Source organism: Pinus tabuliformis, chromosome 7 (genome assembly GCF_031772625.1).
Source record: "Pinus tabuliformis cultivar Carrire ecotype Pingquan chromosome 7, CPIR1, whole genome shotgun sequence".
NCBI classification, from domain to species: domain Eukaryota; kingdom Viridiplantae; phylum Streptophyta; class Pinopsida; order Pinales; family Pinaceae; genus Pinus; species Pinus tabuliformis.
Window position 1 is genome coordinate 1,136,468,258 of NC_142293.1, and position 13,545 is coordinate 1,136,481,802.

Sequence of the window (13,545 nt, forward strand, 5' to 3'; positions counted from 1 at the left end):
GTCACCGGATCCTATGGAACTGGGGGCTAGGTTCCTTTGGGACACCCTTAGCCTCCCCGATATAGCTTTGGACAGAGCTTGGCTGGGCTACGACTCCACTCTCTTCCTCAGGTTTCGGATTGCATCTGACCGACTCTGCGCCCTCAGGGCTAAGTGAAAGTTGTTTTCTCTTCCCAACAGGATTTTCTTAGACGAGGACCTCACTCGAGCACAGGTTGTGGAACTTAAACAATCCAGAGAACAAGTTATGGCAGCACGACAGGCAGGGAAATGGGTGGTTATCAAGAATCTCCGGGTAGTGATTCGGGACTCCTTCCCACCTGGGTGGAAACCCCGAACTGGAGGTTCCAAATGACGGGCCCGCTTGGGGAGGCGACAGGGTACAGGTATTTCTATCCGTTGTTGGAATGGCAATGGATCTTTCTGGTCATCGTCGAGACTCTTGTATGATGCTCTTGAATCAATGGACATCCTCTTCGTGACCGAGACTCATGTGAGCCCTGTTCGACCCCTCCCAGATATTGCAGGTTACCATTGGATCTCAGTTTGCAGGCAAGAGACGAGGAGCTTAGGAGGGGTCAAAGGATCAGGTGGAGTTGCTTGTTTGGCTAGTGACTCACTCTGGAACATGGTATCTTTGGTAGCCGAAGATGAGTTTTCCAGGTTTATGTGGATTCAGATTAGCGTCAGAGTCTCTCCTCCGAGGGACATCTACATTGTAGTTTGTTACTTCCCCCCAGCCTCTTCACCATTTGCTGTCCATAATGGCTCAAATGGGGATCCCTTTATAGACTTGTACATCGACATCACCCGGTACTGTGCTGTTGGGGAAGTCATCCTCCTAGGTGACTTCAATGCTCGCACTAGAGATCTCCAGATCCCTCTCCACGACTGATCAGAGGATGTATTTTGTACTCAGGGGATAGATCCAGATTCAGTAGGGCTTCACCGGATGTCAGATGATGCTTTAGGGCCCATTACAGTTTATGGTAAACATCTATTGCAGTTGGGGGAATCTCAGGAGTTGTTGATTCTAAATGGTCTCCCCTGTTTCCCAGACTCTCGCTTTTTCACTTGTCGGCCATATGGCGGGGGTGTGAGTGTAGTTGATTATGTACTCTCTAGCCATAACTTGCTCCCTTTTATTCGCCATCTCTCAGTCTCCCCCATCCCCCTCACTGATCATGCACTTATTTCCTTCTCTCTCCGGTTTGACCTTCCCCTTCCATCCCATCCCTCCCCTCGGGGCCCACCCCGAACTACCTTTTGATTTGACGAAGGAGACCCTGACATTTTCTCCTCTACCCTACGTAAGATACTCCCATTGAAAACCTAGTTCTCCTTGCTTGACTCTGCTTCCACTGAATACACTTGTCCTTCAGCTGCCATTGGGGAAGCAGCACTCAAATCCTTCCCCCACTGCACTCTTCCACTTCCATCTCCCCTAAATTTGGATCTTGCCCCATGAACAAATGGTACGATGATGAATGCAAGACTCTAGATCGAGAACTTCGATATGCTTTCATCCACTCTCAACTCTCCTACTCCGAACTCAAAGCCTCTTATCGTCGTCTTCTTCGTCACAAGAAACGATTGTTTGTCTCCCATAGAAGACAGGAACTTTATGCTCTCCTTGTCCATTCCCCTAAACAATTCTGGTATACCATCCTTCCCCGACGATCCCCTCTTCCACCTGACCTCGACCCTACATCCATGTTCTCTCACACTTCCAACCTTTATGATATTCCTGGGCAGGCCCAAATTCATGTTACCTCCCCACCCTCTTCCTATTATCTATTCTCAGACAGAGATATTAGAGAGGCCATTTGGGTGATGAACAGCAACAAAGCAGCCAATGAGGAAGGCTACCAAGCAGAGTTCTTTAAGCACGGTTTCCGTGCTTTGGTTAGCTACTTGGCTGATCTCTTCAACCATGTAGTTCGTGAAGGTTTTCCACCGACATGGGCACACCACATCATCCATCCGATCCACAAATCAGGTTCCAGCTCAAATCCCAATAACTACAGAACGATCATGGTGGGTCACACGTTCTCGAAGTTGTATGCTACTGTTCTACATAGGAAGCTCTCCAGTGACCTTGAGCAGAGACAACTTAGAGCTAGGGGACAGACAGGTTTTCGACCGGATCATCAGACCATTGACCACATTTTCACCCTTCGCACCGTGATTGAGGAGGCACGACACCGCTCTTCGAAAGTCTATTGTTGTTTCGTAGATTTTTGGAAAGCTTTTGACTCTGTTCCGAGGGAGGCCTTGCTCCAGAGACTTAGATATATTGGCATTTCTGCAACCCTATTGACCGCTATTATGTGCCTATATGAGTCTGTTCTTGGTCATCTTCAAGCACTATTGGGGGTAAACAGGGTTGTCCACTATCCCCTACCCTGTTTTGGATCTATATTGATGAGTTGGAAGCATTCCTACACGAGCATATCCAGGACATTGATGGCTGCCTTCTTCACCAGGTTCTGATATCTATTCTACTCTTTGTTGACGAAGTGGTCCTCCTCTCCTCATCCCTAGAAGGATTACAGAGGCAGTTGGATGCCTTAGCTCTATTCTGTGACCATCGACAGTTGACAGTCAACCTGGGTAAAACCAAGGTTATGATCTTCAATTGGGTGAAGAAAACCTCAGACCTTCACTTTCTATTCAGAGGGGAGGAGATTGAGATCACCAACACGTATACTTACTTGGGGGTGCAATTTTCAGGTCCCCGCTTCAGTTTGCGACCAACGCTTCAGCCTCGGATCAACAAAGGATATGGATCCTTAGCCCTTCTCGAGAGACATTACTTTCGACATCACTTCCAGGACATCTCGTCCAATATGAGCCTCATGGACACCTTGATTCGTCCCACTATTCTATATGCCTCAGAGATTTGGGAACCGTCTTTACTTGAGTCAGACTGGGCTTCAGCTGAGAGAGTCCAGATTCTTCTTCTCTGCCGCATCATTAGGTACAAACTGACAGTGCCGCAACACATCATCCTTGCAGAGTTTGGAGCTCAACGCTTTCGGTTTGAGACGGTCTTTAGATTGGTTTCATTCTTGCATCGTGTCCAGGGCTTGGCAGACTCGATAAAGATTAGGGACCGTTATCCTTACTTGGCATATTTCTCTTCTGAGGCTATTGCTTGTCCTACCCCCAGAGGCCAAGCCAAATGTTGGTTTTAAGGAGTTTCAAACCTCTTAGAGTCAGTGGGAATTCAGTTGGATCGTCTCCCTCCTTTCCGATATTCCTTAGATGCTCCTAGTCACCTTTTACCTACTAAACATGAGCTAAACAAGATCATCAGGGAGGACATCTACAGGCAGTTCGTCCAGGGCACCTGGGTCAATCCTCTAGGAGGGTTGCGCCCAAAGATGGCCTTCTATGCTGAGCACTTCTTGGAGTTGAGAGACGGGCTCATTGTTTGACCCCAGTATATGTTTCACCATTGGATGCATGCTCTTCGCATTCCTCTAGGCCAGTTCATAGTAGGTTCTCATAGACTTCGAGTAGAGACAGACCACTAGGTGGATAGACTAGACAGACTTTGTCGGGTATGTCATTTATAGGAAGTGGAGACCGAGGTGCACTTCATCCTTGGATGCCCTGTCTACTACGAGATCAGAGGAAAGTTTCATTGCTTGTTCAGAGATTCTCGGACCCTTGCCGACTTTTTCAGGTACCCCGATCAGAGATGTTTGGCCCTATATATGCAGGAGGCTCTTAGGTTCTGAGCGTATATTCTTCAACCTCCCATCAGAGCAGACCCCACACAGAGGATCACGACATTTTTCAGGGTACTACCTCCAAACAGGGGCACCAAGAGATTGATTGGTACCAGTGCATATCCAGACTCCAGATCAGTGAAGATATGTGGGACCTCACCCTGTGACACGAGATATCAGCAACAGTTCCGTCTCAGATCCATTCCTGGGAGACAGACTAGGTCCTTCAGCGTTCAGCAGCGTGTGAACCCCCCCAAGACACGATTTAGTGGACAGTCTGCACTTGCCATCGGCTCTTCATCGGGCCAACAGACATTGTTGAGTTTCTTCATCGTTATTCATTCAGACTCAAATGTTAGGAAAGATGGTTCTGATCCTCAGACCTATTAGGTCCTGGATCTTCTCCGCCAGGGCCAGGTGTTGATTTACTTCATGCATTGTATCTTTTATAGGAGACTGTTTGGTTCTCCCGCTTTTTATATACGTCAGTGTACTCAATAGTCACTTTGACCTACTTTGTGGTCATTAGTTGGACATAAATATAATTATCTTATCTTATCTAATTGCCAATCATGTGTAAACTTTACTTATCCATGAAAAACTGGTAGAGACAGCTTCTCTGAGAAATTCGACAAATCCCAAAGAATATTTATAGTTCGTTTCGGTTCGATGAGGTTTTCCGTCACCAATCGTTTTGATGTATTATTGTGGGTTTTAATGGGTGTTTTCCACGTGCCTTGCTGTGGGTTTTATAGAGTTTTTCACATTCCTTTGCTAGTTATGCATATCTTCTTTATACTACTGACCAAACCAGTTTTAACCATCAGCCTCATTGATTGCAGTGTTGTCAATTTCGGGCGACTGTGATTGCTACTTCCCACCTGCCGCACTGTGGTGAGGTTGTGATTCCCCATTTGCAATGGTCACACCGTGATGACTCACGTTTCACTAGTGCTTGCTCTCGTTCGCAGACTACTGTCAAAAATGAGAAGAGGTTAATTATGGTTTTTAATTTTTTTTAAATTATATATTATTTATTATTATATATATCTTATATTATATATATATATTTTTTATATTAAATATATACACACACATTGTATTAATTGTTAAACTATCAGTTAAGTACAATAAATCTACATTAAATATTAATAAAAAATATATATATTTTTATAATTAAAAATTAATAAATTATATAAAAGATAAAATAGGACATAAATAAAATTTAAAATATAAACCTAAAATTATATATATATATATATATAGTCGAACCTAAAGCCGAGCCTTTGAACTGGAATTGAATTTAATTGTTGTTGAACCCAAACTCGAATTCGAACCATGTGACTTAGAATTGACCTATATATGTGAAACTTATTGGAAATAGTTCAAAGCTTCTTCTCTACCCTTCAGAAGTAGTGATTATGGTTGTCCAATTAGTGGTAAAGTAACACCCCATTTAGTAGCAAAGTGATACTCAATTTCTGCTTCAAAAGAATTGGTTATGCTTCATACTAAAACTGTGGAAAATGTTAATAAAACAGATATCTAAGCTGGTAGCAATAGTGAACCATATGATAATGCTTCATTGAATGAAACATTAGTTTATCAGATGGCCACTAAACAGAGGGGAGACCATCCCATGCTGAAGCAAAGTTGGTGGCTGACCTTGCGCAATAAATTTAGAAACAGTGCATGATCTTTCCAAGTTATCCTTAGTAAATATGGAGTCATTCTACTAGAAAGGAGAAGAATAACTTCTGTTGTTACAAACCTTTCATCATTTCGATGTGGTAGTGGACACTACTTGGCGTACTCACTATTGTTCTCTTCATGCCTCATTGTACATTGCTCTTGCATTGCTTAACATTTCTCCTTGTTTCCATATTTTTTCTTCTTTGGAATACTGTTCTTTGGGATATCTTCCCAACCATATTTTTTCCTCTTATTCCTTTCCATCTATGTTGTTTATTTCCATATTCACTTGCAATTTATTACATCTAGCTATGCTTGTGAAGACCATCAGTCTTGTTGCAATTCATATTGTATGAGGTCCTGCATTGATTTTAAAATATTTGAATACAAATATCAATTGTGTTATGTTATACGATTGTATTTTATGAGATGTTGTTATGAATTCTTGTGTAAACCATGGTTTTATAACTTTTATGTGTTGGAAATGCCATTAATTTATCTTTATGCAAAAAATGAGATATTTTTTAGTTTTTTGCTATATTTCAAGTCTTTCATGAGTCTTACCCGAGTTTGTTCCCAAGTCTTACCGAGTCAGTGAGTGATATGCTAGTCAAGTATTTTTCGAGCATGAGTCATGCAACATTGGTTTAAATCCTAGCTAGGAAAAACCATAAGAAAACCTTTATTAACTCCTAGCTCAAAATCACTCCTTACTAAAGTTGGTCACTCCACCAAAGATCCTGAAATAAACTAGCATACACATTGGCAAGTCCTCCTTGGCACCTACACTTGCAGATCACAAGTGTACAAGATCGCCTTCCTCTATGTTTTCCATAACAAGCAAACCAAGTAGCACTAGGGTTACCAAATGACCCAAAACCCTAGTGTTCTTCTCTCACAACAACTACAAGATGAAATGCTTCTTTTGTTGTTCTAGGATTTATCTTAAGAAAACCTTAACCAACTCCTAGCTAGGAATCACTCCTTACCAAAGTTCGTTAGTCCACCTAAGATCCTTAACAAGCTAGCATTCACATATGCAAGTTCTCCTTGGCACCTACACTTGCATCCCAAAAGTGTACAAGATTATCTTTATGTTCTTTGTAACAAGCAAACCAAGTAGCATTAGGGTTTCTAAATGACACAAAACCCTAGTCTTCTTATCTCACGAGAGCTACAAGCTGAAACACTTATTTTGTTCCTCTAGGGTTTATTTCAAGAAAACCTGAACTATCAAACCCCTTTTAGCTAAGAGTCACTCCTCACCAAGGCTGGCCACTCCCTCAAAGATGTAAACAAGCTAGCATACACATTGGTAAGTCGTCCTTGGCACCTACACTTGCAATCCACAAGTGTACAAGATCGTCACTCTCTGTGTTCTCCACAACAACCACACCAAGTAGCATTAGGGTTTCCAAATGCCACAATATCCTAGTCTTCTTCTCTCACAAGAGCTACAAGATGATATGCTTCTTTTGGTCCTGTAGGGTTTATCTCAAACCCTGGTATTTTTTGTCCTCTTAGGGAAAAATCCTAACCTTGGTCCTCCCATGGATTTCCTCCAACTTTAGCACTCAAGACAGAGAAAATACAAATGAAGAAGAGTACAAAGAGATTAATTTGCTCTGCCTCTCACATATCTAAAACAGTTATGTAATTACATGATTGAACATCAATGCATATGATGGCAAGACTCTCTTTTTATTTATATGAAGGGAGGCAAACAATACAAAGTGGACCTAGTTGACCATAAGAAACAATACAAAGTGGACCTAGTTGACCATAAGCAACCTAACTCTACACAAGATAGGTCCACATGTTAAATGCTCCAAAATCTAGGTCAACAACTGGTTCAATAGATGTAACTTTTAGGCAAACTGAAATGAGTGTTTCAATGGGTGCTACCTCAATTGTTTTTGGGAAAACTGGGTCATTAGCATCATCAACAGAGGCATTCAGGGGTTCTCCAGTCGATCTGCTTGAACTGACTCAAATGCAGCTAGCATTGCTGTTGGTGGTTCTTGAAATGAAGTGAGCTCTGCTACTGCAAGGCTTTAAAACATTGCTCAAGAAAGGTCCAATTCTCCTCCAAAGGCCTGCAGAGCTCCAATGCTACCTCCTAAGCCATGTGTACCTTCAAGCTCACCACACCTACATGATCGCTTCTCAAACCAAGCATCATCGAGTTGAGTAGAAGTTGAGTCTAATTTTGTGATGACCTTTGAACACATGTTCTTTTATCATTTATGTATACCTGGACCATGTGCTGATATTGATTGGGTTTGTCAAGGGGTTATATTCCTTTTGGCAACATAGGTATACATGATCAAAATGGAAGGGCGGCCCTGTTTCCAAATTCCAACCGTACATGCCAAAAACAAATTGTCTATCATTACTAAAAGCTACCTAATCTTAATTTCAACAACACTGGCATATCATTAGGAACAGACCTGCTTTTCCACTTGCGCATGTCTGTTACAGTAAGGGAGTAAATGCTTGTCAGATTTTCAAAAGTCATGAATAACTTATGTGGCCCAGCTGAAATTGGAAACTGTGATGTTGTGTCTAAATCTCAATTAGTCAAAGCACCTAATACAAACTTGTTTGTCAAATTTATGCCTAGAATTATGAACAAGGTAATCTCTAGCATTGGTGAAATCCACTCAAATGTCTTGGAATTGACTCGTATATATTTCTTCAGATTTTCTGCAGGTTCTCACTTTGGTCTACCGGTTGAAGACTTGAGCTGGTTCATATGACCCAGGTACAAAATGGATATTGGCACTTAGAAATTGCAGCAGTGTCGCTCATAGAGGTTTCGGGTTCTTTCTTTGTAAAGTTATCGGAATATTTCATGGGGGACTAGATAATCCGGTTGCACCATGGACCCTGAAAGTGAGAAACAACTAGCAGCTCTGATCGTGGAGGAAGCTAAAAGGTTACGTATGCGAGCTGATAGAGAAGGTGTGCATGCTTATCTAGAAAAACCAAATGGGCGAGGACGGCCCAATTCACAGTTTCTGACTGCAACAGTTCGTTCTGTGCAGCAAGGTTGGCATCATTCACTCTGTGTGCATGGGCATGGATAAGGATACAAGTTTTATATTGGCAAATGACTTTTAACTTGTGTCTTCTGTCAGCTTTATTTTATTTTTCATTGTATCACAGTGCTGGTTCTTAGATTGTTTTCCCATCCTTTGCATTTGCTTCTAAAACTAAAATAGTATTTTTTTGGATTTCTTAGTCATACTGTTGCATGAGATGTTGCATATCAGTCTTAATTTTCATTAACTGGACAGATAGTAATTTTTGGTTGGCAGTCTTTTATTTCAAAATAAATGTACTTTCTCCTGATTACTACATGAACTGTTTTTTTAATTAAGAGTCCCCATTGATTATTCGATTTCTTTCAAGTTTTTCATAGCAGTGAAATTATTTAAAAGTCAACTTTTTCTGTATTAAATGGCTATGGTAGCGCAAGCAGCAACAATTTTAGAATGGTGGCCTTGTTTGAGCTGCCACCGTGCCAAGATTTTGTTTTTGGATATTTGCTGATGCATTTGGAATTTAGTGTTAAGTGTTTTGATTTCCTATAAGATGCAAGAGTTGCAAGTGAATTAATTATTCTTAGTAGATAGTTTGCATTGAGAAATCTGTTTGTCCTAAAGTACTTTTTATGTGTGTTTTCTTTTTAAAAGTTCCCCCTGTTGTGAATCACTGCACGTTCTGCTTTGGTTTGGATTTATAGCTGATTTTTTATGTTGTATGCAATTGCAGCAAACCGCATGGCAGAAATTAATGAAATGTGGCGCCTCAGAGAAAAGGAGTTGGAACTTGAGCAACGTATGCATAGTCATGAATGTTCATCTAAACATCACAGAAGCTCCAAATTGGAAAGCTCAAGGCATACCTCTGAGTATGGGTGTAATTCAAAACATATAGCATACACAAGTTCCAAGGATGTTGACGGTGATAGAAATGAGTTCAGTGACTCAGAAAATGCTGATTCGCCCAAAATGTCAGAGCTTTCTGAAAAACATCCACACTATTCAGCCAAGAGAAAGAAAGAACAGAGGGATGAAACAGATTCTTTAGAATCAGGAGATTCATTTCATGATAATGAAATTTCTGGTAGCCTTGGAGATGAGGGCCTACTAGATGAAGAGGTTGATGACTTCCTACGCTCAAGGTCTGCACCTTATGGTCTCTCTGCTAATATATGGGGGGTTTGTCTCATGTTAGGTATGTTCTTTAGTACTGATTAAAAATACCGTGATGTGAATGGCAGGGCCAAGCGTGGTAGAGGAGCTGTAGGATCACGAATGGATGAAACAGGACCCTACCTTATGTCTCATGAAGAGAAATCGTCTAAAGTTCTTTCTGATATGCGACTGAAGGAAGACTGGGAGCAGCGTATTATTGGACCAAGTATGCCACCTTCCACTAAGGCTGATGGATGTGTTGTTGGCCTGGAGAAATTGAATCGAGATAAATATAAACATGAAGCGAGAAGGGATCGAGCTAAAAAGGATTTGAAAATGGATGAGGATACCGATGGAGAGATCAGATTAACAAAATCAAAGAAAACACATGAAAAAACAAACAAGTTGGAAAAGAAAAAGCGGAAAAAGGAGAAAAGGAAAAGGGAACGGAGAGATGGATGAGTTAGTTTTTATCTAATTAACCTATGGCTGTTCAGGTTTTCAAATTCCAAGGCTTTGATAAGTTCTTGCATGGAAAGCCATGCAACATTAGAAATCATTGTGGGTTGCGCTTTATGTATACACTGGCTGGCAGTCAGTGGCAAAGATTTTCTCCTGCTGGATCTGAGTTGCTATGTAGCAGTTCTGATCAGATCTTGCAGTCTTGTAAACAGTGTTGTAGTTTATATCCCTAGGAAATGTAGGAGAGGAATTGATTGATTTTGTATAATTAACACACAAGGAATTCTGTAATTGTTTGTGTGAATTCTCAAAATGTTAACTGTTCTTTTTTTCTTTCCAGTGAAAATCCTACAAAGAGCTGTGTGCCAGGATTAGTACATTTTGCTATTCCTATTAAAAGTTTGAGTAGTAATATTCAGAACTTCTTTATTCCTTTATATCTTTTGCTTGTTTCTATGTTTTCAGGGTCTGTAAAGCTTTGCCGACCTGGGGAAACCATTAATTTTAACATGCATGCCATTTCTACCTGATAACCTGTGTTTAATGGAGTGTTTACAAACCATTCAAAGGTCCTGTTATCTTGGATTAAGGCAAAGTGAAACAGATGTCTTGAAAGTGCGTAGCCAAGCAACAAGGCAGAAGGCTTTTACTGTGACTCGAGCAAGGTTAACGCCATATGTGGTAAACTGTTTTAAGATGAGAATGATCGTCGGCAAGTCTTGTGAATCAGTTCATTCTTAAGAAGTTAAGAATACTTATAGGGAGATCTTGTGATGCATCATTCAAGAACTTATTGGGAATATGCTTATGTGCAAGTCCTGTGATGCATCATTTGAGATTATATTAAGAAGATAAGAATGCTTGTAGGGGAGTCTCAAGAACTTTGTATCAAGCCATATGTGGGAGGCTGTTTTAGAAGATGATGTTGCTTGTCTTTTGTGATGCAGCGTTCAAGGACTTCTTAAGATCAGAAAGCTTGTAGGAAATTCTTGTCTGGTGCATTCATTATATTCTCTCTGAAGTACAAAAGGTTTGGTACAGCTGCAAAGAAGAAAATGATGGCTAAATAGATTTTCTCAACTGAGCTAGGTTTCTTTGTATCTTGACAACAATGTAGAGCAGAACTAAATCTACAGTTAGATTGCTTCTGTAGGGACTAATATGTTTCTCGTATTGACTTCTCATATGCAGTGGGATTAGAGGCAAATTTTGGGTAATTTAATCTGAGAAATACGAAGACAGTATTCCAAGTTTATGATCAACCAAGGATATAAGCTTTATCGATATTTCTTCTTTGCGTTTTACAAAACTGAATGCTTCTATGTTGATTGTGTAGGCGTCATTTTTTTATGCTCATTCTTCTGACACTAGAGATCGGTGGTAGAGTACGATACAAATCATAATCAGTATTTCATACCATCTCAACAATGGCAACAGGTGTATCCCGAATGGTAGCTCAATTGGTTGGGTTTCTGTCGTTAAAAGCACCTTGTTAATGAGTGTTAAAAGTATCTTGTTAATGAGTGGTTATGGCGTCAATTCTCCTCGATGCTCTTAGGGTTAAGCTCTATTAATAGGCTGGTGGGAAGTGATCCCCTCGGATAGATTTCTCTGGATAGTTACTGTGGTCGTAGCGGCCACTGATCTCCAGTGTCCATAAACCGCAATGAAAAAAAAAACAAACAAAACAACAATGACAACAAAAGAGCACATTACCCAGCAGACATTGGGCATGCAACTGCTTGTGTACAGAGGCTTCTTGCCCACCATAGAATGTGCAACTTTCACAGCATCCATAATCTCTTCCTAGCAACAGGTTATATCCATATCACTCTGAGCCATCAAAGATTGATTTGCTTGTAAATTGGGAGCGAGAAGCAGCCTAGTTTTAGCTTATGAAAGGTACTAGCACGGGCATCCCTTTAACACAAAAAATGCAAGGTTTAGGATGTTGAAAATATAACGAAAATATAAATTTTGTCTGTATCAGATAGAAAAATTCTTTATATGGTATGGTATGATTGAAGGGCAAAGCTTAAAATCCAGGATTCTATTTTTGAACCAGGATTAATCATTCATATACAAGGACGCTTGGGATTCGATAGACTAAATCTTTGAAAAAATCATATTATAATTAAAACTTCCAACCGAAATGCTCCTATACTTGAGACTATAAGGGAAGTTGGTGTAAACTTATACCACTAAAAGAGTACTATTTGCTAGGGTGAATTGCCAGAGTTACAAGAATCATTCTTCCCAGCCATTGATAAAGATTAGCTTTAATGATCGGAATGGTAAAGCACGTTTATATTTTATGTAGATTAGCTTTAATGATCGGAATGGTAAAGCACGTTTATATTTTATGTAATATTATATGTAATAGCATTTATTTGCGTTTTTAGTTTGTGTTTTGTTAAGGTTGGTATGAGTTTCATTAGTTTGAACATTTTCAATTCATTTCATTAGTTGAACATTTTCAATTCATTTCATTAGTTGAACATTTTCAATTCATGTTATAACATTAGATTATGAAGAGAGAAAAGATGTGGGGTTGGAGGGAAAATTCTGCGAATTATTGGATTATCATATTTATTTGAATGAAATTAGCTCTAACATTGTTTAGAAGTAGTAATTTCTTCAATGCATTGCAAACAAAAAGCTCAATTTTGTAAAAACCTTTTGTTGTCCCTAGCAAATCTCATAATGAACTTTTTCCTAAGCTAGTTTCAACTTTGGTTTCTAACCTAATTTTCACTGGGTTGGTCAATACCCAAACCTTTCACTAGGACCAAGCCACTTAAGTTAGGCCTAAAGTCATAGGTTTCTCTAACCACCTCCCACTATGACCAAGTCACTTCACCTAGACCTCAAGTCATAGGTTTCTCTAATCCCCCATGTAGAGAGCAAGCTCAACTTCTCAAAAGTTGATGGACACTTATAGTCCTATTTACCCCCTTGATTGCCATTAGAACCTATATAAATGTATAACACTTGATCCTTATAATCATTGACACTCATTATTGAATATTAATTTCTAACCCTCATAAACCATAACACAACACCTAGCTCATATAACCCCCAACACCTACCCCATACAATCCACAAAAGATATATTTTAACTCGTAACTTATCTATCCCCAATCTCCTACCGTTATAAAACTTAACTCTTCCGGCAAAAGTTACTTATAACCCCTAATATTTAAACTTTAATACTTATATCCTCTTACTCAACTATTATTAATGTAAATAACATTTACAATTGCATAAACTTAATGGTTATAACTATTTTAATTCTCTAGTGCTATAATCTCTAACACATGTACCCTACAATCCTTATAACACATAATCCCCAATAGGTGATGTTATAACCCCTGTAATCATTATCCTCCAATGACCTGTAACTAATAAACCATATAACTCCTCTCACTTATAACCCCTAATGTAATTCATGT

The 13,545-nt window shown here is 39.9% G+C and overlaps 1 protein-coding gene across 2 annotated transcripts in view; it reads left to right on the forward strand.

The window, feature by feature from the left end:
- Positions 1-10,448, forward strand: part of LOC149251516 (uncharacterized) — a 52,495-nt gene extending 42,047 nt beyond the window's left edge. For both annotated transcript variants that reach the window (XM_089459479.1, XM_089459478.1), the window contains exons 2-4: positions 8,131-8,480; positions 9,207-9,618; positions 9,718-10,448. In XM_089459479.1, the coding sequence (XP_089315605.1) occupies positions 8,312-8,480; positions 9,207-9,618; positions 9,718-10,093 (957 nt within the window). In that variant the 5' untranslated portion in view covers positions 8,131-8,311 and the 3' untranslated portion in view covers positions 10,094-10,448. The remainder of the gene's footprint in view (positions 1-8,130; positions 8,481-9,206; positions 9,619-9,717) is intronic.
- Positions 10,449-13,545: the final 3,097 nt, after the last annotated feature.